The 27368-nt window shown below is 47.3% G+C and overlaps 12 protein-coding genes and 1 non-coding gene across 13 annotated transcripts; 10 read left to right on the forward strand and 3 right to left on the reverse strand.

The window, feature by feature from the left end:
* Positions 1-817: 817 nt before the first annotated feature.
* On the reverse strand, positions 818-2580 carry I302_102866 (uncharacterized protein; the record flags this gene model as incomplete). The annotated part of the gene is made up of 2 exons (XM_019188235.1): positions 818-2426; positions 2489-2580. The coding sequence occupies 2 exons, from the start codon at positions 2578-2580 to the stop codon at positions 818-820; spliced, it is 1701 nt and encodes a 566-aa protein (XP_019051113.1).
* A 3991-nt stretch (positions 2581-6571) lies between these two features.
* On the reverse strand, positions 6572-8573 carry I302_102867 (uncharacterized protein; the record flags this gene model as incomplete). Its single annotated transcript, XM_019188236.1, has 2 exons — positions 6572-8072; positions 8170-8573. The coding sequence occupies 2 exons, from the start codon at positions 8571-8573 to the stop codon at positions 6572-6574; spliced, it is 1905 nt and encodes a 634-aa protein (XP_019051114.1).
* A 353-nt stretch (positions 8574-8926) lies between these two features.
* Positions 8927-9774, forward strand: I302_102868 (uncharacterized protein; the record flags this gene model as incomplete). Its single annotated transcript, XM_019188237.2, has 5 exons — positions 8927-9087; positions 9221-9348; positions 9415-9486; positions 9565-9676; positions 9747-9774. The coding sequence occupies 5 exons, from the start codon at positions 8927-8929 to the stop codon at positions 9772-9774; spliced, it is 501 nt and encodes a 166-aa protein (XP_019051115.2).
* A 462-nt stretch (positions 9775-10236) lies between these two features.
* Positions 10237-11865, forward strand: I302_102869 (uncharacterized protein; the record flags this gene model as incomplete). Its single annotated transcript, XM_019188238.1, has 6 exons — positions 10237-10510; positions 10629-10781; positions 10955-11042; positions 11107-11160; positions 11318-11663; positions 11731-11865. The coding sequence occupies 6 exons, from the start codon at positions 10237-10239 to the stop codon at positions 11863-11865; spliced, it is 1050 nt and encodes a 349-aa protein (XP_019051116.1).
* A 1104-nt stretch (positions 11866-12969) lies between these two features.
* I302_102870 (uncharacterized protein) lies at positions 12970-13629 on the forward strand (the record flags this gene model as incomplete). The annotated part of the gene is made up of 1 exon (XM_019188239.1): positions 12970-13629. The coding sequence occupies one exon, from the start codon at positions 12970-12972 to the stop codon at positions 13627-13629; it is 660 nt and encodes a 219-aa protein (XP_019051117.1).
* An 890-nt stretch (positions 13630-14519) lies between these two features.
* I302_102871 (uncharacterized protein) lies at positions 14520-15575 on the forward strand (the record flags this gene model as incomplete). The annotated part of the gene is made up of 1 exon (XM_019188240.1): positions 14520-15575. The coding sequence occupies one exon, from the start codon at positions 14520-14522 to the stop codon at positions 15573-15575; it is 1056 nt and encodes a 351-aa protein (XP_019051118.1).
* Positions 15576-15626: 51 nt separating this feature from the next.
* I302_102872 (uncharacterized protein) lies at positions 15627-16055 on the forward strand (the record flags this gene model as incomplete). The annotated part of the gene is made up of 1 exon (XM_019188241.1): positions 15627-16055. One exon carries the CDS (start codon positions 15627-15629, stop codon positions 16053-16055), a length of 429 nt encoding a protein of 142 aa, XP_019051119.1.
* Positions 16056-16634: 579 nt separating this feature from the next.
* On the forward strand, positions 16635-17696 carry I302_102873 (uncharacterized protein; the record flags this gene model as incomplete). Its single annotated transcript, XM_019188242.1, has 1 exon — positions 16635-17696. The coding sequence occupies one exon, from the start codon at positions 16635-16637 to the stop codon at positions 17694-17696; it is 1062 nt and encodes a 353-aa protein (XP_019051120.1).
* A 472-nt stretch (positions 17697-18168) lies between these two features.
* On the forward strand, positions 18169-18696 carry I302_102874 (uncharacterized protein; the record flags this gene model as incomplete). Its single annotated transcript, XM_019188243.1, has 1 exon — positions 18169-18696. The coding sequence occupies one exon, from the start codon at positions 18169-18171 to the stop codon at positions 18694-18696; it is 528 nt and encodes a 175-aa protein (XP_019051121.1).
* A 459-nt stretch (positions 18697-19155) lies between these two features.
* Positions 19156-19270, forward strand: I302_102875. The gene has a single exon (XR_002022011.2). It is a non-coding gene; the product is annotated as a 5S ribosomal RNA (ribosomal RNA).
* A 383-nt stretch (positions 19271-19653) lies between these two features.
* On the forward strand, positions 19654-20277 carry I302_102876 (uncharacterized protein; the record flags this gene model as incomplete). The annotated part of the gene is made up of 4 exons (XM_019188244.1): positions 19654-19715; positions 19838-19914; positions 20058-20125; positions 20239-20277. 4 exons carry the CDS (start codon positions 19654-19656, stop codon positions 20275-20277), a joined length of 246 nt encoding a protein of 81 aa, XP_019051122.1.
* An 83-nt stretch (positions 20278-20360) lies between these two features.
* Positions 20361-23593, reverse strand: I302_102877 (uncharacterized protein; the record flags this gene model as incomplete). The annotated part of the gene is made up of 10 exons (XM_065869576.1): positions 20361-21359; positions 21504-21701; positions 21787-21994; positions 22057-22118; positions 22178-22195; positions 22265-22416; positions 22477-22533; positions 22605-22645; positions 22704-22945; positions 23027-23593. The coding sequence occupies 10 exons, from the start codon at positions 23591-23593 to the stop codon at positions 20361-20363; spliced, it is 2544 nt and encodes an 847-aa protein (XP_065725648.1).
* Positions 23594-24065: 472 nt separating this feature from the next.
* Positions 24066-26882, forward strand: I302_102878 (uncharacterized protein; the record flags this gene model as incomplete). Its single annotated transcript, XM_019188246.1, has 8 exons — positions 24066-24379; positions 24441-24483; positions 24622-24763; positions 24820-24866; positions 24933-25333; positions 25398-25506; positions 25567-25695; positions 25758-26882. The coding sequence occupies 8 exons, from the start codon at positions 24066-24068 to the stop codon at positions 26880-26882; spliced, it is 2310 nt and encodes a 769-aa protein (XP_019051124.1).
* Positions 26883-27368: the final 486 nt, after the last annotated feature.

The following is a 27368-nucleotide window of genomic DNA, read 5'->3' on the forward strand; positions in this document are numbered from 1 at the left end:
GAAATGAAGTAGAAGGATCTTGTCATATCGACACGCATACATCGCACGACGTATATCGTACATCTGCATTCAACCTTATACCTACCCATACTTCATGCGCGTATGCATTGCATCTAGACTTTGGTTTGTTGACGCACCCATATCACATCGAGTCCTGCTCTCAAGTGAAGATCTGAAACGGAAACGCAGGAACGTACGCTGCTTCGCCCTTGCACATCCGTACGAATCTTGTATCATCATGATTTGTTTGAGCTGTGCATGGAGACTAACCCCCCATCCCACGAGCACAATATCTTCCCAAGCCACTTTACGTGGTCACCCGTCAACCCGTCCCTCGTGACTGGATGGCGTCAACGTAAAACTCTATTCGTATGACGAGTAAGGTTGTACGTACCTCTCTGCGTGTTTATCTGTTTTATCTGAAACCGTGTTTATGCCATTTCATCTCATCTCATTTTACATCAACATATCCCCATACCTATCGTTATGTCTTGTATTGCACTGCGAGTCTAACTGTGGATTAGGCAAGTGAGTGCAAGACTGGAAGATCGACGAGGTTACGCGCAAGGTAATGTGAATTCATAGTTTATATACCATATACTGAATGATACCAAAAAAAGTGCAATGAGTAAAATACAAACAGATGCAAAAGTCCGAATTGGTAGAAAAATTAGACCAAAATAATGTCCTATGTACAACTTATCAAGATGATGGTTATGATACACGAATAGATAACTTATAGATATATACTGATTGTCCGTCTTCCCAAAAGCAAGGCAAGATATTGTCCTGAGACCTTTCGAAAAAGAAATCCGAATTAAGCGTAAATTCTCCACGATTCACCACCCTCCTCCAACTCTTCGTTACCCTCGCATGCCATTGCCAAGGACTTCCTATTCGTAGTAAGAGGTACGATATCCAGACTGCCCAATTTCTTAGTAATGATGGGAGGAGATAGGGAGATGGGAGTCGAGATGATCTCTTCCTCTTCATCTTCCTCCAAATCATCAGGATACAGACCGGGAGTGATCAATGCCAATTTACGTTCCAATGTTGGTCGTTGGATTGGTAATGCCCCTATACCATCCACATCTACACAAGCGAGAGAGGCAGTATTGACGTTGACGCCCAACAGAGGTCGATCGGCCGAAGAGTTGCATCGCGTCTTGGGAGGGGTGATCGGACCTTCTTCCTCTTCTTCCTCCGAGTCGGAGATATCCATCATAGCAGGATGTTGATGTTCGAGCTTCTCTTCCACATCCCGTTCGAGATCCTCAGAGGTGAACGATTGGTATAACCTCGAACACTTGGTGACTTCCGCAGTGTGACACGCAGGACCGTTCGAAGGATATTCACCCAACGAGAAAGCCTTTCTCAGCGATTTATCAGATAATCTACCTCTGTCCAAACCCTCCAACCACCTTCTCTTACCCTCCTCTCGCTCGTATCGCGTGTTGAGTTTCTTGATTTGGCTTATCCTCGAAGCGATTTGAGTGAGTCGAGCGAGTTGAGAGGCATAGGCCAGCTGGTCTTGAGCGGGCAAGGCATGAGCTGGCGGAATGGAAAGTAAGAATTCCCGAGGAGAGAGAGACAAGCTTCTGGAAGATGAGGTAGGCGAGGTGGAGAATACAGAAGTGGAAGGGGTGATGGGTGAAGGAGTCGAGTCGGCATCTGATTCATCGTCTGACATTGATTGTAGTGATGATGATGAGGATGATCGAGTACGAGGTACAGTCGAGTTGGCAACCCTCTTGTTCAACACGTCACGGCTGATACCGCATGTGTCGATGATTCGGTTGATCTCAGCTTGTACCTTTGAGAACTCTTCCATTTGCTTGGCCGTTTCCGAAGCGACCGCCCAAGGGAAGTATGAACATGGTAATTCCTCTTTCAGCAAAGGGAGCACATATCGCCTGTAAGTATCGACCAGCAATGATCGGGCTGCTCGTCGATGTACTCTGGCAGGAGCACAGGGAGGGGCAGCGAGTGAAGGACGAGGTGGTGCGCAGGACGAGGAACTAGGGAGCAAAGGTGACAGCAGGGAAAGGAGTAACGAAGAGGGAGTTCGTCGAGGAGTGGCTGGGTTAGGCGAGGATGAGGAGGCGGATGAGGTTGATGCGATACTGGATATGCTGGATCGAGGAGAGCTGGGTACCGTAGTAGGAGCAGTGAAGGACAGTTGCACTTCCTCTATCACTCGGTGTAATTGAGCGGAACACGAGATCGAGATGGGCAATGTGGTGGTTGTTCCATCGATGAAGTTCACTGTGATGGCTGAGGAGGGTAGGGAAAAGGTAACGTCGTCAACTATTCCAGAGATCCAACTTGACTTCTCCCCTAAGAGGACATTGGGACATTCGATGTCCTCCTGAAGACATAACGCTCGATGAGCGAGGAGTGCAGGTGGGAGGGGGAGTGATCGTGATCTGCGTCAAAGAGTCTCGTCAGCTTGGCATCAAGCTAACCCTAAAAGCAAGGATGTATTCACATGTATGCGTGAGTGGGTAAAGGTAGAGTGAACAAGATAGTCAGAGGTGATGGGTTCTCCAAGGTAGGCTGAGGAAGTAATCGAAGGAGCATTGTAGTTGATGAGGTAGGTAGTTCAGAGGATGAAGGATGAAGAATGAATCGATGGACCTTTTTCCCCTCGTCTTGTTTTCCTTGCTTGGCCTTTATAAGTATTTGATGGTGGTGGACAGCGTGGTGTGTTGACCAAGATGATCTCTTATCTGATCTTGATTATGTGTGTTGCCGAGTCACCGTAACTTGATGCAGATCCAACACTGCGACGAGTAAAGATCGACGGGTCGGTGTGACGATACTACTCTTTCTAGAGGTGATTGTGAATATATGGGAGATTGGTTTGTTGTTGTTGGTATTGTTGTGATAGCAGTAGTGATGTATAAAAGAGTGTGTAGCGGGATGATGTGATGTGAGACGGTTCAGTCTTGGGTGATGTGATGTGAGAATAACGTTATCTCCCTTGTGTTATGTCGAATGAACCCGTGTTGGAAGTTGGAGTCGGTCGAGATCGTAATTGATAGGAGCGTAGGATGTTACGTTGATAAGGGATGCAAGATGCAAAAGGGGAAAATGGAAAGAATAATAGTATGTATAAAGATCAAAAGGGAGAGGAATTGATTGTTTTATATATGACGGGAAGGTGTCGACACGAGGACAGACACACAAGACGGGAAAGTGTGAGAAAGTCAAATAATATGGAAATGATCTCTAATGCTATGCACCAAAAGATACAATCTGTCTATATCTGAGATTTCTATTATCCTATCCGATATGCAAGTCGATTCTGAATTCCCATTCCCAGATCGTAGAAGGACGAGACAAAAGAAGTGATTGGGAAGGTGAAAATGATATATATCAAAGGGATGGATCGTCCGTGAGAACTATCAAAAGTTGAGCCAAGCCAAGATGAATCAAGTCGATTTGATTGACGATGGGAAGGTCCAGATTGAGTATGTATTGATTATATAGATTGTGAGATATCACTGTTCTTCGAGTGTCCTCTGTGTTTTGCTGGAGTCTAAAGATTCTTGGTTTCTCGTACCAAGATCTATCTATCGATCTATATCTGTATTATGGTGTTGTGGTATTATGGAATGATTGATCGTGAATGAATGAAGGGGGAAAAGGTATAACGTGAAGGACGATCTTTCTTTCGATTGATATGTGAGACCTCTCTTATGTCTTGTCTTTAGCTTTGATGTTGCGAAATCATAGAGGGGGGATCCGAAGCAATGGGATGGGTATTTTGTGGAATTGGGGGGTCTGAGATATAGTCGATACGTTGGTTTAGGTGGAGCCGAGAAGGGTAGGATGTCGAGAATATCAATGAAAGATGGAAGAGGGAGATGGTGAATGATGATTAAAGACGAATGATGAACGAACTGAATTGAGCTGGAATGGGAATGGGAATGGGAATAGAGATAAAGAGAAAAGCACCCAAAAGCGACCATCTGGACACGTTTTCCGGATGATTAGGTGATTTGTGTCATACAAATAAAACTAAAAAAATTGACTTTGTATTTTAGTGATGTGTACCTGAACAAGGACAAGTTACAGTTACCGCAGCGCCGATTTCAAGATCACCCCCCCCCTGGTCCTCATTCACTCCTTGTGTGCGATAGAACATCATCCAGACCCAATTATCATCCATCATCATCATCACCGCACAGTCAATTCGACCTAAAACTAATCGAAGCGAACAAGATCCACCCCTTTTCCCTTTTTCCCATACCGATGATTCAGGGTAAAACCAATGCAACAGAAAGAAAAGAAAAACTTAGCGTCACAGAGTTTGAGCATTTCGGAATGATAATCAGGTATAAACTCCCGAAGGGTCAGAACAAGGTTACCGATAAACCGAAAGACCGTACGGACGATTTAGGTAATTTCCGTCTATACGTATACTGTAAGCCTCTTGCTGATCGCCTCGGAAACAACACAATACATCACAACATGGCAGCCACACTATCACGGGTGGGGAGCGATACGTGATGTTATGATATCCCTATCCCGTTGAATAACAGGCTGGCAACGTACGACGCATACACATCTACATACATGGGTGATATTGAATTAGATCGATCTCACCATCACCATCACCATCACCATCATCGCCGACAACCATACCTTTCGTGTGCAGGTCAGATCAGATCGCTTAGACTGACTGATTGATTGATTGATGCGAGACTGTTTCACCCTCGAACATGGAGTGGGAGCGGAGCGGACAAGCGTGTTCCGAATAAATACACCATCAATCAGATCCATCAGACTAATCAAAGGAATGTACTGTATGGTAGAGTAAAGTAAACGCGTATGTCGATCAAAGCAAGGAGGGTGAGTGGACTGTGCTCAAGGAATCAAGCAATCAATCGTATCAGTGCGTGATCGGCATCTACAAATCACTCAAAGGATGTCTGAGCGGGATACTCTTCGCGTCAAAGGTCAAGCACGAGCACGAAAGATAACGAAATTCTGTGGTATGCATTCGTAGTCATCCACATTCCTTATCTCTCATTTCGATTCGACTTGACTAGTCAGCTAGCATGAGAAAGCCAGGACCCAAAATCCAGAATGAGTGTAATTGCATAATCTCGCCCCTCGTAACTGCACTACGGTGTCTTAGCTCGCCGTAGTGCCGTTATCGTATCGTATCGTCGTATCATCAGAATTTAATCTCTTGTCGCCTCGTTAAGTCAATACTAGACAAGTGCCATTCCCAGATCATCCCCAATGAAATGGTTCTGAATGATATCATTCCATCCCAAGATGTCTCACAAGTCTCGGAACTTGGAGTGGGAGTGGGAATCAAATCAATCGTTGTCCTGAGCTGTGTCAGTATTCTCATGCCATGGTCGTAAGTAGGCGTAGCGAAGACGATACACCGAACAAATCCAAGTATATTATCTTAGTAGCCCACTAGAAAATGCTTGTATCGGCGGTGTTGAGACATCCTCAAACTTTATTACCTCTTAGTGCAATCATACATGTACTTGTACCTGTTCTACGGAAATTGCAAAGTACGAAGGAAAGAAAACACAGCGTAGACCCTGGAATTCCAATCTTCTCGTATTAGGTTAGACTCATTCCATTTCGACGCGTTCGTCAAGCCTTGTGTCCTTATCTGGAAACGGAATACAGCTGGATGTGACGGCGGCTATTCCTTCTGGTCTTCAGTCCTCGTTGGTAGTCAAGGCTGCTCGGATGCATACCACGTTGTCAACGTACCAGCCAATCGAGCCAACATATTCACTACACGTCAGAAGTGGATGTACCAGCTTGTCCGTGGCTGTGACTGCGGCTGCGACTGTGACTGTATCTTATAAATGGATAGAACGAATTCATACACCGATATACCCCCGGATCGGATCGATGTATATACTCCCATACCCTCACTCCTGTAACATACCGCAATGCCGTAATCCCGTGACATGTGAGCTTGCGGTCGGACCTAAAATAGCGGAATACTCGACGAGGCGTCGAGCGGGATGAGAAGGGAAAGATAACGTATTCGTGGTATATAAACGGGAGGTTCCGTTTTTCTGGGAAGGGCCAAGGGGGAATGACGAGGTTAGTCACTTCTGCGTTTGGACATAACGTATCATTCTTTGATTTTGTCGAGTAGTGTGATGTAATGCAATGTAATGCAATGCAATGCGATGACGAGTAGAGGAGAAAAAGAGGTCTGGGCTTCGGAAATCAGCCTCTTCCATCATCACTATCTACCAGAGACGAACAGACGCCGATTTTGTTATCAATATCAGCACCTGTATGCATCTCCTTGATTCTTCGATACAGAGTCACGATGTCTCGTCTGGCCGAGGCAATCGATACGAATCGAGTGTGTATAGGAAGCACGGATTTAGAACAGGCATGTAAGAGCAATGTTGAGTTGACAAGACCGAACCTGTCCCACGCACTTAAGTGTGCAGCGTGTGCAGCGTAAATCAAACAGATATAACAATCGGATTTGCAAACCGGTCTCGACGAGGGTATAATCTAAATGCATGGTATCTCTCCAACGCAAGCTCACACTAACCAGTCAACCGACTCATGTACCCGTCCTATTCGCCTTCTTCCATCTATTCCCTTCTTCCACATCGAGTTGATCGTTCTCAACCAACCAATCTCTATAACTCTTCTCATTACCCGGATCACCCAAATACTCCCTCAACTTTGCATTCTTCTGTTCCACCTCCTTCCTCCGCCATTCACTAAGACTAGAGGGATTGACAACCCATATATCTACTTTCCCGTCTCCCTCCTCTCTCTCCACTCCACCCCCAGTCTGTCCTTCCATACTGCCATTCACCTCCGACTGATCCTTCCTATCAACCACGTAACCCAATCCTTCATCTATCCTCATTTCCCTCAGAACCTTCCCCACAGACCCACGATTATTAGTCAACACGGTCCAATTCTTCTCGAATCCCACAAGGAACGTCCGTAATGTGTGGATAGAAGGTAATTTTGATTCCACCGTGATACCCTCTTTAGGCGGATTATTGGGGTTCTTCGACCTTCTCTTCTTATCTTGACTCTTGGCCTTCGGTTTGACCTGGTTTACTGGTGATGGATTTGATTTGTTGTACTCCTGTATCTCTACTATATCCAACATCTTCTGTACGGTACTGACAAAACCTTTCCTAAAGCTCGTATCCATTTCATCGGCATTACATCCCTCCCCAGTATATTGGGGTGGTAGGACGTTAATCCTCATATCTCTCAGGATCGCCCCCTGCTCACTTTCAATAACTTCTTTCCATCTACTTCCTTCCCAGAAATCCCCTTCCCCCTCGGGAGTTACTTCGGGACTAAACATAATCTTCGCTCGTCTTTTCTCATTCTGCCCTCCGATTATATCCACTATACCAGGTAATCTCCCTCTCACTTCGTGCGTCACCCAAAATTCCACCTTCCCTCCTTCCCCCTGATTATCGCATATGGGAGTGAGACGATCCAGTAATTCCTGAATCAGGGGATGTATCATCTCCCATTCTAGCTGATCCCTCAAATCCTTCGTAACGGGTATATGATCCGCCAATACCACCTCTCCGTCCGCTGTCAATCTCAATCTCCTAAATCTCGATTCCAGTTCCTCAGGGGAATTAGGCAGGGGGAGATGCGTGGAGTCGCAACATAATGCTACGAGGACTGATAAGTCCAATAAAATCTTGTGTGTGGGATGTACAGCTTTTCGTATAGGTCTTTTGGGGATGGTTCGTCTGCTCGAAGAGAGGATTAGGTCGATCCCCATTTGACGGATTGTTTGGAAAGTCTCGGGTATACGCGGGTCTTCGTATCCCCCCAAAGGGGTTTCTTCTAGACGGTTGAGGACGTATTTCACCTTCGGCGGTGGACAGCCGTCTATGCGGGGATGTATTTGAGAAGCTTTGAGGAGGAGCTTCGCTTGGGTGATGAGGGAGTTTGCTAGTGGTTGTTTGGATGGTCCAGCAGACGTAGAAGAGTCAGAGTCATCCTCGTCTGCATAGTCCGAGTTGAGGTAAGAATCTTGTTCTCTGAATTCAGCCATCAATCGAGATTCTTTGATTCTACGTTCACCCAAAACCAAAAACATGTCAGCTGTTGTCCAAACTCTTGTCTTCAGACTTAGATATTGAACGTAATAAGAGGGGCACACTCACTCACGTATTCACTTTTACCCACCCCCTCCCCCCATCCTCAACAAGATCCACCTTAATCTGCAACTTCCTATTCCCCTCATCGCATCGGAAAAGCTGTCCAATAGAAATGATCGGCCACTGCGCATATCTCACCTGTTCCCATACAGCCTGGTAATACGGTATATTACTTGCCACTTCCAACGGCGGGACCTCACTCTCTGCCAAGCTCGTTATATAATCACGCTCGTTCTCTACACTCTGTAGGAATTTCTTTAAGCCGACAATGGTATTCTGTCGGTATGAGTTTGGGTGATGCCAGTCTATTATTGGGGGGTGGATTATTGCTTGGTCTGCTTCGGTTGCTATGAACTGCTGGATAGATTGGAGAAGGTCGGTGATTTGTATTTGAGCTGATGAGATTGATTCCATTGTCTGCTTTGTTTTGGTGGATCACTCTATGCTGGATGAGGAATGTTCAGTTAAACCACTCACCTCGATCAGATCAAAAGTCATGAATCGTCTAATGCGTCAAAGGTGATTCAGGGTAAAAACTCTAAATCGGTTAAACCACGTGTCAGCGCACAGATCCAGGCTCAGCTCTGCTTTTTGCACTGCCCAGCACTGAGTGTTGTTGTTGATCCTTTTCTACTTTTGGCGTCGCGCTGGCGTGAGAGGGTATCACCATTCAATTCTTTCTCATACATATCCATTCTACCTTGATACCCATATCCTCCATATATATCCTGTCACTCTTTGCTTACCAACCCCAACAATCAAGCACAATGGAAGTCCTAGGTCACGTCAACAATATCTCAGAGTACGCTCGTTCCCTCAAGGACACCCGACTCTCATCCTTGAGACACCCAGGGGAATTCTTCGACTATCAACGTGTATCTAGACCCAAGGATATGCAAGAGTACCTCAAGAGGGCGAGCTACAACGTGTGAGTGGGTTTCATGGATTCTGAATATCACCCTGTACCTCACATACCGGGAATTCCCACATTCTTATTCTTCGTTGCCCACCTATGTCAACGATCAACGCGATACTGATTTATCGGAAATGATATAACACAGACGATACTTCTCAGCCAACTATGCCATCGTCGTAGCTCTCTTGGCTGTTTACAGCCTAATCTCGAACCCCCTCTTACTCGTTGCGTTGGGTTTCCTGATTGGTGGTTTCTTATCGATCAATAGATTCGGTAGGTCCCTTCTCACCCCTCGCCTCATCCCATAGTGACGCAGCTGATGACGAGCTCTTTGGACAGTCCCCGAACCCATCGAATTCAACGGTAAGACCATCACTCCCCAGAACCTCTATATTGGATTATTCGTCATTGGTATGTCACCTCTACTCAGCTTGCTTGACACCCGAAAGATATCGAGGCAAAGCTTATACCATCCCCTTTGTGCTATAGGCATCCCCCTCCTCTGGCTCGCGGCCCCTATCTCCACGTTCTTCTGGTTGGTAGGCAGTTCGGGGTGCTTGATTGGTGCTCATGCAGGATTACTTGAACCTGGGGTTGAGTCGTGAGTGGTCGTGAACTCCAGCTAAGCATATTGAAGAAGAGTCACAAGCTGATCATTGGTGCCCATTTAGCGAATACGAGGGACTCGAGACTGTATAACTTGGTCTGGGGCCAGTGGGGTGGTTAGAAGGTGGTCAGGAGAATTGAGACAGAGACAGGTTACACATCTAGATTTGGATTTTTTCATGCCTAAGCGTTATTTATAGATATTTCTGGTACATGCTATATCATTCATATGCTTTCGTCTGACTGCCTTCTCCATGAATGTATGCTGATTGCACTGGCCCTTCCAAGTATACCTTGTATGAGCTTCTATCGCATTCATACTGAGTATATGGTATAGGAGTGGGATCTCAAGATGCACTGCCCTGCCACGCGACTGCCGCGTCATGCTTCATCCTTCACCCGCACATCATTAACCCAATGTATGAACATTCCTCATCCCTCTTTAGAATTCTCTTTGTTCCTCAGCTACTTGACCTCAAATTATCTCCCAATCCTCGTCGTAACCATAACCTAAAGTACAAGAGCCCCCGCCTCACAGCTTCCAAATCACTCGCAATGCCCCCTCGTCCCATAAAAGCACCAACCCTCGACACCCTCCTCCCACCCATCCTCGCCCTACTCCCCAACGCCTATTCCGCACACCAGAAATGTCTCACCACCACCGCTCGTCTGGTCCATTCAAACCACCATCAGCTGGCCGTCGAGATCCTCTTTGCGACTAGTAAGGAGCTGTTGAAGATCAATGAAGGGTCTAGTGGGGTGGAATTGGGGGTGAGGATGATTCAGGTTATGAGTGAGGGTGAGGTCGGGGTGGATGATAAGTCTAGAGGTGCGTGAAATTCCTATGGTAAGACTGAGGTGACAAAGATAGGACGAGCTGGATAGAATAGGTGAAGCGGATCATAGGGATGTATCTCAGCTGATATCGCTGTGTTATCCCACCGCAGCATCAATTACCCAACTGCTCGCTTTGACACCCACCTCCGGACCGTGGCGAAAGAAGCTTGCGGACGCTGCTATCAAGTGGTCTCAGCAGTCTGGGGAGTGTCCCACGGGGGATCCGAACTTGCATCATTATATCGGTGAGATGTATTACAAGGGTGAGTGATGGTTTCTCCTCGAATCCAGGGAGATCTGTCGACTACAGAAGGGAAGATGGAATAAGAACACCCAGCTAGTCTGAGCTATCTCATGATTGCACGAAAGGGAATCAAAGCCTTGTTGATTCTGGAGATATCAACATGGAATACTGATTGTCTTCATCTCTTCACAGACCGAGCGTTCCCTTTGGCAGAACAACATCTCTTGGCTTCTGGGAAACGAGATTCAGCTTTGACTCTGGCTCAGATGATGTACGAATGGTGAGCTCGTCCGAAACCCTTATACCAACCAGGATAGCAAAGCTGATGATGATGATATTGGTAGGTGCGATAATGGTAGACTTGATCCTGGACCATACGCTGTACGAGGGACGTTACCGTGAGTATCGTGGCCTCCCTCGTAGCGACATGATGAGCTCTTTGAGCCATTCAGTCATACACACACAATCCCATGCCTATTGTGATGTTCTATTAGGGTTCAGCACCCTTCTGCCTGTCCCTTTCAAGTATCATTCTCTGACCATGGGATACTTCAGCTTCCTCGCCCAATCGCCCCCATCAATCCTCCCCGCACTAACATTCCTCACCTCCTTCCTGTCCCTCCTGTCCTCATCGACCTCAGCATACCACAAACACTTCATCACCTCCATCCCGTCCCAAACCTCCTTCTCGCTCAACGAAGTACACCTCACATCCTCACCTACCTTGAACTTCCTACAGCTCGCTCTGATCACTGTTCAACGGGCACCTGCACCTGGAGTCAGCGGAGTGGCTGCGCGAGGGATGGACGGGGGTATAGGGAAAGAATGGGAGGGGCTTTGTAGGAGGTATTCTAGGAGTAGTGGGGTGAATGGTGTATTGGCTCAGAGGGAGGTGCAGGAGGTGAGTTCGGTTGCTGGATTCCTTACAGCTGCCAGTTTACGATACTGACCCACTCGCTCGACGCCAGACCCTCATGCAAATCTCGACTGAGGTGTTCAAGATCCCTCCGCCAAGAGGTGCGGGCGGTAATGATCTTTTGCAAAACCTTATGGGATCTTTGTTTGGTGGTGGAGGTGGAGCAGGAGCTATCGGTGCGAGATAGGCCCTCTGGCATTCGATCTGAACGCAAAAGCAGAATGAACGATCAGATATATGTATATCAAGTCATGATTTGCACTCTCATAAGTCTGACTGATGTACTGACCCGTCACTGCCACCTTAAAACTGTGCAGTGATGATTACAGGCTCGCGCTATCCTTTTCTAACTATTCCTGGAATAGCTGAATGTGGGTTCACTGTATACTAATAGGTCGTTGCTCTTGTTACAGGCGAGCAATTTGGTCACAAGAAGGCAACTGCATCTCCTTCGACCTTATCTCGTCATCGTTCTCTGTTGACCCTCCATCATCGGACCCATGACGTCTCACCAATCCAACTGACGTCATGCTCCCAGCTCAGAATCCTGACACCTTGAGGGAGATCCTTTCTCACCCTCGGTCTGGCCAAAAGACCATCGAGGCCTCGCTTGTGATCATAGAAATTAGAATCCTTTCTTGCCCCCGGTCTGGCCAAGAAACGTTTCGAGCACTCACCCATTGATGTCAGATACTACAGTGCTCTTTGACAATCGAATAATGCTGTAGTATCTCCGGCTCACCTGTGTCATCAGGATCGTTCAGTTGATATTGAAGGTGCCTAACTTCTCAAGACACTTCCTTCGCGGGCACTCCGTAGATGTCTGGATCTCTTAGCCCTCACAAATACAGCTGTATCAAGGAGAAACTCAACCTTTGTTCGGAGGAACAGAGCTCTTGTTTTCTTGCAACATACAGTACTATGACGACATTGCTACATTTTCTGCCCTTATCCTCGAGAGGGCCAGACCTTTTGTACCCATGCGAGACCATGTCCTTTCACTAGCCTGGTCATTACACGTTTCGGAACATCCACCTTTGATTTTGGATCCCCATCGTAGAAGGCGGGAGAGCAAATTGACTCGACGCCAAAGCTCAAAGTCAGCGTATAAAAAGGTGTTCCAATTCTCACAAATACAGATTCATTCCAGTCCGTTTTCATTACATCAAGCTTTTTTCGCCACTCCGTATCGATTCAAACCTTGAGATTGATACATACCACAATACTTCACCATATATACTTCGACGCCTTCATCCACACGACCTCAGCCAGGACGCCTCGTTGCCCCATCATGAACGATGCTACATTCGCCTTGAGCAGCTTCAACGACAACGGAGGATCTTCGGATCTGCCTGAACTCAACATTCCGGAGAGCGCCAGTCTCGCAGATCGCGCGCGCTATCTATCTTGGCTCAAGTCCGAGACCGAAGTCTTAGAAAAAGAAACTGCCGCTCTGAGACAAGACACGATAAGACTGCAAGCTATGAGAGATCGTTTCAACTACGCAAGCGAGATCTCTGCCCAAAATAGGCAACGGGAATATGAAGCCCTCGACAGGTGCCTGCACGCCCTTTTTGGATATGAACCCCAAGGGGGACTTGACTCTCAAGGCTTAGTAGCTCCTTCATTCGGCAACGATGAACCTTTAGGCATTGAAGCCTACGGGCCTCTCGATTGGGAGGCAGACCTGAGATCCGGATGGAGCGGAGGAGCGAACTCACAAGGATCTTTCTATCCGCCCGACTTTGCAGGTTTCGACGACACCGAAAGGTCGCTTGTGGACAAAATGGAAGACATCACAAATTTATGGATCTCATTGGACGATAACGATCCAAAAGCATATCAAGAGAGATGCAATCTATACCACATCGCACTATCATTAGTGGAGGACGACCGAAGGGAGCAAGCCGAGAAACGTGGTAGACGTGGCATGGCCAGCTTTGCATGGTGAAGTCCAGGCACAGACAGCGGCGGGTTACCTGTGTCAGAGACATGTATCAATTCTGATCCCAAATCTCCCGCTCCACTACGTAGTTTACGATGTATGCATCTTCACTTCTTGTTTGCCAGATTGCACAACCATTTCCATTTGGCTACCTAAGTCTGATGGGAGATGCGTCATGCTCCCCTCGCTGCTGGCTGCTCGTTCATTTCGGATGCCGTATTCTCCTCGGTGAATCCATGCCGCTGCGGGGTAGCGATCGTCACATCTTCTTGTCATAAGATCGGGACCTCATGCCCGGTGTGGCAGCCCGGTATGTCTGTGAGAAACAGACCATTCTGATCATTCGGTGTGATATTCACTGAAACAAGGAGAAGACGGAGAACGGACCCGGCGAAATGCTCAGAATGTCAACAGACATTTGCGATGACGTATGTCTTTATGGTATCTGAGGCTCTCACAGTATTGCTCACAGGAAGCTCGTGTTACTGCATGGACGTGAGAGCGAAGGGACGTTCCGTTTACCTGGCTTTGGCTAAAGACGTTCTACTACAGTAGCTCGTCATCGTCAGCGCCACTTTCACCCTTTGTTGCTCTGCTCTGAGATTGTACCCATGGAGTGTGATCGTACTGATGTCATACTATGTACGATCTTCTCGGGTCCTTTCTGGTGTCAAAAGTGGCGAAACACGTTTCTCATGATTACCTTTCATCTGTATATCCTTTCATCGAATTGCATATCATCTCGCCAAGGCGCCGTGAACAAGATATAAGAGCCTTCCTGTCTGATTTGCCCTCCCCCCCCCCCCCCAATTCCTCAAACCACATTTTTTTCGCCACTCCACTCCATACCGAACCACCCGTTTTGTGTTTTTCCGCATTTCTTTTTAGATAGCAAGATGACCGAGGACTACCCAGACCTACTCGACGTTCCGTCCCCCCATAGCGCTCCCTCCATGCCTGCGAGTGGTGTCGCTCACTTCCCACCGTCAGCTGGAGGACCGGGGCTGACCGATTGGTCCCGCAATCCATTCGCTCCCGGTGTACTCTCCTCTCAGGGGTCTAACGGCAATATCATTGGAACGGTTGGTTCAACCTATCATTTCGGAGAGAGACGAAATGGTTCGCCCCATGTATCTGCTATCCCACATTCAACTTCGGGTTCCAACGATAACGATACGAATTCTCGTACCACTACATACGTTCCAGGTGATGGTATAAGCAACCTCAATGACACTTATCAACCTGCTGCGCTTGGTCAACAGGTTTCAAATGGGTTTGTAGCGAGTGGACGAAAGATCTCTGCTGATTCTACTTATGCATCGGTAACCTCAGCCTGTTTCGATGGATCCAATGGTGACCCCCATGTACCCGTCATCGACAATCAACCGACACAATCGCATGTGGGAACCAGAATCGTCCGATCTAACTCACCGGCGTACGACTACAAACACAACAACGCCGAAAGAGTTGCTACAGCTGGTCCATTCTCTAACGAGAACCTAGCGGCTTTTCAAGTGGAGTTACGAAATTCTGAGGGTGGGCGAGTGAACAATGCCTCTGGTTTCGATGAAGGATGGCATTATGTCGTTCCTCCAGCAACTGCTCGCCAGACGCGAGTTGAAGATGTCAGGTCGACCGATCTTGGAGAGACTGGTGATGCCGCCAACGATCATTCTCTTGGCGGTGTCAATGGCTGTGCGAAACATGAACCCGATGCATCGGTTCTCGTCGGTAATACCAACGATACCACCTTGAATGACGGATGTACCGGAAGAGTTCATGTGGGGCCCTCGTCATACATGCTCGATGTCGAGTCCAAAGCACACGCATTGGATTTAGATAATATGAGACTTGAGAAACTTTACTGGGAACAAAAATGTCGCGACGCGCAATCCGAGATCACCCGAATCAAAGAACGGAACGACGATCTCAAGTGCAAGCTGGCGGGATAAGAAACGCTGACCGCCCGCAAAGACGCCTCTCTGAGGGAGAAGGAAGCGTCAATGTTGCATGCTGGGAGGTCGTACGATCAGCTTAGAAAGAAATATAATAAGCTCATTGGCGACCATGAGGGCTTGCGAGATGATCTCGATGATTTGGAAGACGTAAATGACTTCCTGACGTCTAGATATACACACTGTTTTGGGGACAGACACGAATTGGAAGCTGAGAACGAGGGGTTGAGAGATTCGCTGAGAAAGTATGAGCAACAAGCCCTCAAGGATGGAGAGCAAATAGCGACATTCCTCTTGCATGAACGAGCGCGGGAAATCAAGATCAAACGTTTGGAGAGGCAGAATGAGGAGTTGTCGAGAGGTCAGACTCAAAGTTCGGGTAAAGGAAGGTCTGAATCTGGAGGGTCCGGCATGGGCACCGATGAAACCGAAGATAAAGTGGTGTTCTCAGGAAGAAGAGCGAGAGGGAGGAAGTAGAAATCGCTTCTTGTGGAATGAGATGACGAGGGGCCCAATCACCGCACTGTGCTCAAGAGCACGGATCAGTACTGTCTAATTTGAGTTCTCAACCTTCTTCCAATCGTCCAACCTGATTTAGACTGTCGATCTCGGTTTCGATCTTTTCGGTGATATCTGTTTGTTTCTGTTCAGTATGACTATGGTTTGTCTCATCTCGAATCATCTATTTTTTACTCTAGAGATTTATCATTTAATGCAGTTTATGTAAATCCATCCACCTCTGAACGATTCAGATGTAAAACCGCCTCTTTGGACGACACAAGCATTCACAAAGATCAGAGACAAGATCTATCTTCATGGATTATGTCTAGGCATGATCCGCCCTGTTGGTGTTGCCTCCTAATCAAGCAAGACTACATTATCTTCGTTCGCTGATCCTTTCTCACTCAAGAAGAACACATCTGTCGCGACAGCACATATCCCAGGTGTTTGAATTCTGGCCATTCGATATGTACTCGCTGTCGATTTATCGCCTATGCCATTATACGGAAAGCATCCACTTGTTGACAGTCACAGACAGATTCACACCTGTCCAAAATGATTCCAGAGTCAACAAGACGTCCTTATTCCATGAACACACAAGAGACCGCCGTCCCGATGGGATATCTGTCAAGTGGCGAACCCACCCTTGACCTGCAATACCGCCATGTACAACCTTCCCGCTACCCACTCGAGAATACAGCTTCGAGCAACACCAACCCTTTCCGATCTCATCACGCTGAACCATTAACGAGTCATCGGCCTGGTCTGAACGCAACTGCATATGCGAGCCCATCAAACGGTTCCGGGGATATTGATGGACTGAATAGCTACCATCGATACTCCCCCATTCCTGTGGACCCGCAAGGCGGGGTCGCGGGTGTACGAAATGGCTCGAGGAACCCTTATCACGCAAAGTTGAGAAAGCCATCGAGATATTCAGCTTTGTTCGATGCTCAATACGGTTCCAGAGGGGAGGGACCGAGCAGAATTGATATACCGTATTGCGAGGAGGAGTTGAACAATGGGTATGACGCAGGAGAATCGAGTGATGAGTCCTTCAAGACCAATCTTTTCGACTCGACAAAAGATGCAATACGCACATACAACGACACCCCGTTTATTGACTTAGAAACACAAGAGCAAGATCCTCCCAAAGACACAAGCTACCTTCTCTCGGACTCAGACGAAGCAAAGAGCGATACCTCCAGAGAATCCTACCCTCCCCTTGCAGCAATGCTCTCGGCAGATCATTCCCAGATTCTGCATATGAGTCAGGTCCGCCAAGGTTCCGTCCAAGCTCAACCCTTTCCGTCTCCGTTGATGGACAGTCTGTCGTGTGAGCTTGAGAATACCAAACATAAGCTCGAGGACTCTCTGCGAGCTCAACAGGAGATGGCAGGGAAGGTGGAGAGCCTCGAAAGGCAATTAGAGTTTTCTCAGGCGGCGGTACATAACCTCGAAAGTCAGAATGCATGGTTGAGGGATGCGAAATACGATCTGCAAGCGGAATGTTGGGCAAAGGAAGAGCGTATCAATAGACTCAAAGACTATCACGGGTATGATGCTCGATTGCTGGAGATGGCTACCTTAGCGGATAAGAGCAGGGTGGCGCTCTAGTAGGGTGAAAACGACTTTTTTGTTGATAGTACAGTAGAAGGTAGATAATTATGGTGAGATGCACAGCCCTCTGCAAGAGGATTGACGGTATGGATAGACGTCACTGGATGATCTCCAGCTCAGCTTGTCTTTCCTCTGAAACTCACTTGCTGCACAGCTTGCGACCCCTCTCAGTGAACCTTTGATCGGTTCCATGAGACCGACCTCGATGGAAATGACGCATCCCGTCTCCTGGGGAGACTAGCCTGCACGTTTTGTACCAAGCAGCCTTTGTTTGCACGTTGCAACGCTCCTTTGAAGCTGAAATGCGTCATCGTACCAGAAGTCCCTGGCACTAAGCATATAACGAGCGCACCATCACTCTCACCCCAAACGACACCTGACTTTTCTCGCCACTCGTATTTGAACAGAACGAACACTATATCCTGTGTTGACTTTCTTCTACCACACCTGACTTATCATACAACCCAACATGGAAACCATTCACCCAGATGTCCCATCCGAGGCGATCCCCTCTTCCACTCATTCCCAGCTACCTCACCATTCCGCCTTTGCACCGAATCTCGGATTCCCCTTCTACACCAATCACACCAACACCCACGTCGGGACCCCTCAGACATTGCTCGCAGCTCAGTTCCAAATGGGAGATCCGTTCTCGGAACGATCAAGTTCAAATTCCACCGCTGAAGGGGACATCCTTTCCGGTACAGTGGCTGTTGGCTCACAGATCTCAATTGACTTCAAGACTCATTCGATCGTCGATGGACATGAGGAACCGGCCGAGTACGATCAAGTCGATACGATCCATCCTGGCTCACATCCGCACTCCTGTTTGCCTGTGGTACCGCTATATGGGATCGGTGATCAATTTGACAAGATGAGTCTGATCGACCCGAATGGAGAGGTCCACTGTTCCGTCCAAGAGCAGATTGATCGGGATGTCCATAGTTTCAGACCTGCGGGTGATCGAGACGAGGGTAAATGGTCTCATCTGGTCTGATGCGATCATCACTCATTTTCTCTTCACACCATCACTCACAAGATTCTACCACCTGTAAATTTCATGGATCAAGAATCGCTACTCAGCACCGCTTCTTGAGTATTTGACGTTTCATTTTATGTTCCTCTTCCCACGTTATCCAATCTATCACATGTGTTTGTAGCCATATCCATATCATACCACCCGTAGGTCACACATGATATCATTCTCAGTGTACCGTACGTTTATACACCCTTACACCCGAATGTACTGCATCATTATCACGCACAGACCTCCCTCGCAGAGCATATCCGTCTTTTTGCGATTTTCACCTCGATTCACCTCCATTTCAAACCACACCCTCCCAACCTCCATATGACACGATCAGCACCCTCCAATCAGCCTATTCCCCTCATACACTTCCCATATTCGTCTACGGTTTGCGCTATATAATGTGTGTTACAAAGGCATTTTTCCATCTACGGCCATAGAACCCAGAAAATGCCGCATCCCGTCCGCTCTGCGAAGCCATCCTGGGTATCGCTCGGTTAGTACCAAGGTGGGGGACCACTTGGGAATCCCGGGTGCTGTAGTTTTTGTTTTTTGTTTTGACAGTGCTTTCTTTTTGGGTAAAAGCATGAATGGGGGGAAAAGAATGAGATGGACGTTGTAATGTTCTCAAAGGAGGTGTAGGTGGGGTTGATGATGCATAGATCAGGGTTTTCAGTGAACGTGTGTGTGTGAATCAATGGTCTGTGTGCTTTTGATGGCGCACGGATGTTTTGTTTGTTATCGGTGTGCACCGACGCGAGAGGTTAAAGCGGACATGGCATGACGAGTTCATGTTTCGTCATCTTACTCTTGTCGTTTTGATCATCTTGCTCTTGCCATCTACCTTGGTCACCTCTTCATCATTACTCAAGGAGAGTCACTCGTCATCACGGCCAGTGGGAAAACCGGGAGAGAAGATCCAGCAAGATGAGTTCAGCATACGGTGATGCCTATGCAGTGAAGATGACCTCGGGCGTGTTGGTGACTTGGTGAGTGCACGGCATGACTATCCACCATTTTATCGTGAGACAAACTCTCTTCTCTACCCGATACATGATCTACTATGTGAGACATGAGACAGTACTGATCATACCATACGATATCATCATAGCGACTCGGCTGCGAAGCAAATCTTACTTCATCTTGATTCGATGAGAGATGGTCCATACAAATTCATGATCCGTGATGGTGAGTCTTCAAGACCTCTTCGCCGTATCCTATCTTAGCGTTGATCAGCGATACCCATGATCATTGAGACATGGGTACACATGGTGTCATGTGCTGGGTACTGCTCGGGCGAAGTATTGCTCACAAGTCTTGATCCCACCTAGTCGACGAAACTCACATCATGATCAAAAGGGAGTACGTAGAAGAAATCAAAGAGCTATTACAGGATGAGGTGAGTAGCTGTGCACACCTCATGACGATGGGATACCATTACACACCCAACATCTAGAGAAGCTTGCGTTAGAAAGAATGCTATACTGATTATTCATCGTCTATATAATACAGCTAGAGAAGAATACATATATCCAAGATCCAAATTTATAGTACGATGTTCGACATTCATCAAGAAAGATACCTTGCATCTGTGTATACCCGTCATGTATCCATCATCACTCTCCCTACCAGGCTCACACCAAGCTATTCTGATAATTTGGCAATGGACTTTCACCACCGCTAGGAGCAGTCGTATAATCACCTTCTGTCCCTCCTTCAGACGCTGATGTGGAGCCCTCACGATACGCTAATCGATCTTCATCTTTCGCTTGGAACCGTGGATTTTGAGGAGGTAAAGTCGGATAGATGGAACCCGTCGTCGCAGATAAGGGATAATAGGGGGTTTCGTTAACAGATGGTGGAGGTGGTTGGTCTGGCCGGCGTTGTTCGGGTACGACCGGACGAGGTATTCGAAGGATTATCTTTGGTATGGAGTTCTGAGTGGGAAGTGATGGGCGAGACGCTCCATTCTGCGATATGGGATGGATATTTGCTTGTGATTCTGAAGAGGTGGCTTTTACCTTGGGTATCGATTGATCACGTACAGTGGAGGACGAAGGCTGAAGCTGTGTTTGGGTTGGTGTCGGCATTGGTGTATCTTCAATCTTCACACTTTCCAAAGCCTTCAACGCCTCCTCAACACCCATCTCACTCTTCACAATCCTATCCAGCGCCCCCTCAGATACAGAGTTCGGTAAAGGTACATCCTCCACCCTCAACCCCCTATTAGCCTTGGCGTTCGGAGTAGTCGCAGTGGATTTCGTCGCAAGTCTACTTGAATGTGTGGGTGTAGTAGTAATATCATTCTTGACCCTACTCCTGGTGGGTGTCGCAGCGGTACTTCCCGTCCAACCACCACCTCTACCCCTGATAGCCCTTCTGGCTGGAGGAGTGATATCTGTACTTTGAGGTAAAGCGATATCTTCAGGTCTCTTCCTATCTCGCAAGGTCATTCGCACTGCAGGTGGTAGGGGTGTATTGTTCACTGAGGGAGGTACAGATTCCGAGGCTGTACCGACGCATTCGAAGTGACCCAGAAGAATATGTGTGCGCTGTAGATGTGGTTGAGAAGATAGTTCTGAGGGGAAGGGCGCGAGTTTACCAGTACGTCGTTTCTTGGTGGCTTTCTCGAACTGCCGTGGGAGAAGAGATTAGCATTCTCGATCTTTGCAAAATCCCGGAGATAGGCTGAAGGATAGGAAGGAGGAAAGGAGCGAAGTAGGATTGAGATAGGGGATGGACAATTACAGCAAGCGTGAGACTGAAAGTACACTCACATTGACCAACTCCTGCTCCGTCCACCACTCATCGCACCTTTCAGGTATAGCCCCCTTCATACCCACTATATGACCCATCGCAGCGCTCGTCAAAGCTCTATCGCTGTATCCACCTTCTAGAACCGATACAATCTTCCCTTCTGTATATTTATCCGCAAAGGCAGCTATGTCTTTGGTATATCTCGAATAGAACGATGTCTGTATCGATCCCGAATAAAAGATCAGCCCACTGTCCACTATAAACACTATCAGGAGGAGGAATGAGTGGATATGTAAATCTCACAGGGACCCTCCTATCATGCCGTTGCATCCCCTGATGTTCATGCTCGCACGCATCGAACCCTGCACTAATGAAAACTATTGTCCTGGAAGGTTCCGCTCCTGTCTCGTCCATATACACTTTGGCTTTTTTAAGCAACGCAAGGTACAAAGGGTATATGCGAGCGTAGAAATCTGCTTCGTTCTCGTACGGTTGAAGATGTATATTTTCACTACATTCCGCCAGGTCAATCAGCGACTCTCGCGATCGTGCGTCGTTGGGAAAGTAACTCACATGTACTGTCCATGCGCTGCGAGACTTATCGAAGCGTCTTTAATCAGGTCTACATCCCCATCCTAACATGTTTTAAACAAGTAAGCTACCGGTTGTGTTTGCAAACTGGAGTCAAGCTTACCTCGCAGGGATAACTATACTGTATTGAGAGAACAGATATTAGCATTATTCCCTGGACTGGGGTAGTTCATAGCAAAGCAAAACTCACGATATCATGCACAGACCCGTAAAACCCCTTCCATCCCCTCCTCTTCCTCCCATCTCTACCCAACATCGTCTGGGGTTTACCAGCTTTCACCTGTAGGTCTTCTGCATGTGCAGCAGCATTCAGAGGCATCACGAGAGCTTGAGTGCCGTTACCTGAGATGAAGCCAGTGCATCAGCTCTTCCACCCAAACGTCAAGGTGCAGAATAGCTAACCGTGATGGAGATCAAAATCTATTATTATTGCTCTATCGATATCATGTTGTAAGTACGCTGATTGCACCCGAATATCATATATCAGCATACGATCACGAGATCCGATCGGATCAGGATGATATACATACCATGCATAGCTCCAATGACTACGTTATTGACATAGCAGAATCTGTCAAGTTGGAGTTGTGTAAGCATGATTATTTCTCGACATTGTTTTCCTAGCTCACCCAGACGGTAGATCTTCCCCACAATGATGTCCTGGCGGTCTGATCGCACAAAAAGCTTTATTAAATTGAACATCTGCAGCTTTCGAGCTCGAAGCTTGAGGGGGAGTTGTAAAGTAACGTTCATTCGTTCCTATCTGGGTCGGAGGGGTGGATGGCACTTGACTTGTGCTAGCTGATGCAGGGGTGGAAGGAGGAGTTCGGGAGGATACGACGTGATCGACAGCTTGACAGACTGTTTGGATCTGTCCACGAACCCAATCAGTCAAATCGAGCTCATTTCATGTTATTACAACATAGGCAGAAGTGGGGATCAAATCACTCACAGCACCTTCGATAGCCACTATACTCCCCGGACCAAGGTACAAATCACCCGCATTCAACCCCAGATCAGGCGGTATCTCACACCCTGTCTCCTTTATTTTATCTATAGCTTCTGAGGCCCACTTTACTAGATCCTTGAGGTATGGCGAAGAAGGTATACTACCACTCGCACTGCTGGAAGACCCTTGTCCGAGGTAAGGAAAGGGCGATTCAGGTACGGGTGAATGGGCAAGTTGGACAGCAGGATGATGCTGGAGTATCGTTCCCGGTATTGAAGACTGAGGTGGAGGAGGTATTATGTGTAGATGAGAGGTTATGCTTGATGAGGAAGATGATTCGATAGAGAGGGAAGAGAGTAATCCTGATAAATCATCTGCCTGAGATGTTGCTGTTGAGGATGATGGTTGATCGACACTTTCCAACCTTGCTATGGCTGCTGCCACGCCCAACAGCACTGCCCTCAGCCTCTCTGGTCTCTCGAAGATGTGGGATGAGTTGGGATGTCGGATGTACTTGTGTTGTAAGCATGCAGGTTGAATGAAGAGACCTATAGGTGAAGAGGTGGTCATGGTGGTGATGTCATTTGATGATAGTGGCGGATGGTGAGATGGAGTGAAGAGGACGTGATATCAGGACGATTTGGGTTTGGCTGATCTTGTGAATTTGTCTATCGTGGTTAGTAGCACTGATAGAGGTGGACTAGGGCGTCCGTAAGATATGGAGCGTAACTATGAGCAGTTGAAGCGGATGAAAAAAGAGGTTTGAAAGATAGGAGAAGGAGAGATAATTGATATGTTAACTTGTCAACATACTCGTAAAAACCAACCACGTTATTCTTTGGTAAATTTACCCTGAATTCGAGTAAAATGAGTAACATGACCACCAGAGACAAACATCACTCACTCACACCCACTCACCATACCCCACGCGTGTATACATCACCTAACATCACACCCATCCATACTACCATTGCTAATACATACAGTGCATCAAGACATACATAGCATCAACCTCAGTGAGATACCCCTCTTCATACCCGCCATGTCAACACGACGCTCTTCCATGAAGGAAACACCCCTTCGAAAATCAAACTCACCCGTCAAAGTCAACGCGTCTGAATCCGCCGAGATGGACCCGTCTCAGAAATTGCGAATCAGGAGATTAGGTGTAGATCCGACATTGATACTGAGCGACGGAAGTGGGAGACCAAAGAGGAAGAGGACACAGAGTCAGGAGCCTGAGCAGTCACATCAGCAGCATGGGGCGGGAGATGAGAGAGATCCGAAAGATCCTGTTAGAGCAACGGAATTGGGGAATGTGATTTATAGGAAGATTATGGATGCGAAGAGCTCAGAGTGAGTGAAATTAATGTCATTCACCGTGATAGATAGCTGATGATGGGGAACTCGATGATAGTGGAGAAGATATGGCGCAACCGTTTATCAAACTGCCAAACAAGGTGAGTCACAAGTGAACATTAGACATTACTTTGTCAACAAATAACCATCCATCCTTGTGCTTCGTTATCATTTCGGCTAAATCAATGAATTGTCTTTTCCTCGTTATGCTTATGTTGACAATCTACTCCTTTTTCCAGAGATCCTTCCCCGATTACTATGCAACCATCAAACATCCCATGAGTTTAGAGATCGTTCATAACAAGCTTGAAGCTGGGGAATATCATACTCTCAAAGATGTCTGTACGGATCTAGGTCAGATATTCAATAACGCCAAACGATGTGAGCTATCATTGCTCTATACGTCCGACGCACACGCTGACTGATCCTTTATTCAGACAATGTGAAAGAATCGTTAATATTTCAGTATGCCAAGAAACTTCACGTAAGTCCAGCTACCCCCCTTCGTCATAAGTCCTAAAGCAGAGCTGACTATCGCGTACCTCCCCAGAAAATGACAAGAGTATACTACACCACCATCACTTCCCCCGACAAGGTGAAAGAAGAATCCGATTCCGAGGGCGAACACGACACCTCGAGAGGAATAACAATGCAACCGACTACGTCGGCTGAAGGGTATGCTGATGCTGATGCTGACGCTGATGGAGAAGAGGTGGACGCAGAGGGCGAGGAAGATCCAGAGGGTGAAATACAAATGGCCGACACGCCAAGTAAGGTAGAGAGAGACGGCAACGAATCTTCCTCTACGAATACAGCTGCCGCTCCAGGAGCGGGGGGGACAGAGAAAGTGAAGAGGACAAGAAGGAGAGGACAGTATATGAAAGATGGCCCATCGGTTTATAAGTTGATCAAACCTGTTTTGAGAGCTATAAGGGACGCTAGGGCGAAAGAGTGAGCTGAGCATGTATCTCTCTACTATAGATAAGAAGCTGACGTTACTTGAATGAATGCGTAGTGGGAGTGGAAGAGAGATAGCTGGTATATTCGCACAATTGCCGTCGAGGAGAGATTTCCCAGATTACTATAGGACGATCAGGAATCCTATATCTCTGGAAGAGATTGAGGTGAGTGCATGGCTTGCCATACATAGGACACATGCTGATATCGTTGTCTTGGTTCCGTAGAGTAAACAAATCGGCCGACGATACGAGTCATTCCAGGAGTTTGTAGAGGACATAGACCTGATGTGCCAGAATGGTATGGATTATAATGAAGATGGAAGTGAGGTTTACAGAGATGCTCAACAAATCAGAGTGAGTTGAATCAGTCGCGCTGAAAGCAGACTCCATCTAACGCCTGTGTTCTGGTGATATAGGAAATACTCTCGTGGCATCAGAATGTCCAGCGCCCCGCCTACCCCTCTCGACCCTCTTCCATCACCCCTATCCCATCCCGAATCTCTGTCGTTCCTGGCCAATCCCAATACTCCCCTTCTCCCTCCGGATACTCGCAATCTCCCTCGGCATATACAGCAGGATTACCTATGCCTATGACAGCTACTGCTACGGGCTATCCGGCTGGATCATCTCGACCTCCAATCCCAGCACTCCAACAAAGTCCAAGGCAGTACCTTCCAGCTCTACCTCCTGGAGTAGTGACCGAAGAAGTGGTGGCTTCGCTAGATAGGTACCCGATGTATGAGAGACAAGCCTGGGCACAAACTCTGCCACCGCTGGCAATGAACGTCTATCGATCTATGGTAGCCACTAACGAAGCCAGGAAAAGAGGTCAGGTACCTGCTCAACAGTACCCTCAACAAATCCAACACCAACACCAACCGGTGCAACACCCACAGCAGCACATCCCCACCACTCAACGCCAACAACGTCCAGAAGCTCATTCACGATCAAGTCATGGTCAACCTGCTCACACACCAACTTCTGTACCCGTACAATCAGCTCCAATTCAGAGAGTGGAAAGACCCAAACCACCTATACCAACTATCAAACACATAGATTTCACCTTCCATTCATCTTCCTCCGCTCATCCTTCCGATTTGGCCAAACAGACCATCCGAATCAAAAACCTACGAGGGGTGATCACACATTCTGTATTACTCAATTCGACCACCAGTGAAATTGAAATAACAGCTTATATCGATGATTCGCCTGCACCTGCACCACATTCTGCACCTCCCCCGAACCATATTAATGGTGAGAATGGAACGACCCCTACACCTACCAGCGCAGCTACCTCAACCCCAGAACTGAGTCTGCGCATCAACGGCAACCAGGGTTCCCTTCCGAGATTCATCTTTGATAATCCCTCGGAGAACGAGCCTAATGGAGTGGGAATTGGGAAATCGGGTGAAAAGCCTAAAGCTATGAAGTGGACGCTGCACGTTTCGACAAGTAAGGTGGAAAGTAGGATTGAAATTGTGGCGACGAAGCCGGGGATGATGGCTGAGACTACTACGATTTTTGTTAGTAGGCAGTTTTAGTGTAGTGGAGAGATGAGGGGTAGGATATCTCTGTGGGATGTTGTCAGGAGCAATTGGGGTAGGAGAATGATGATATTATGGGCGACACGAGTGACAAAACGAGAGTCGGATGATTCGACGAGTTTGGGATATGAAGGTATGAGGGTATGGCGTTCGATCTATGACGATAATGGCATTTCATGGGGAGAATGGGGGATCAGGATCAGAAGTGTAGTGAATGAAGGTAAAACGGAGTAAGAGTGAGAGAAATATCTGGAAAATGAAGTTTACAACTATAATTACAGTATTGTAAAGTATGAAAACAACAGCAATGAGTACGAGTATGAATTTTGGGATTTTCATGTGAATGTTTGTTTCATGATGACCCCGACGACGATCATGACCTGTCAGAGATTATATGCATGTGACAAGTACTTGTACGAGTTAAGTTCTAAGGATCGTATAGTATATACAGTATACAAGATGACGGACCAGCGTATACCGTAT

The sequence above is a fragment of the Kwoniella bestiolae genome, chromosome 1, assembly GCF_000512585.2.
Source record: "Kwoniella bestiolae CBS 10118 chromosome 1, complete sequence".
NCBI lineage: Eukaryota > Fungi > Basidiomycota > Tremellomycetes > Tremellales > Cryptococcaceae > Kwoniella > Kwoniella bestiolae.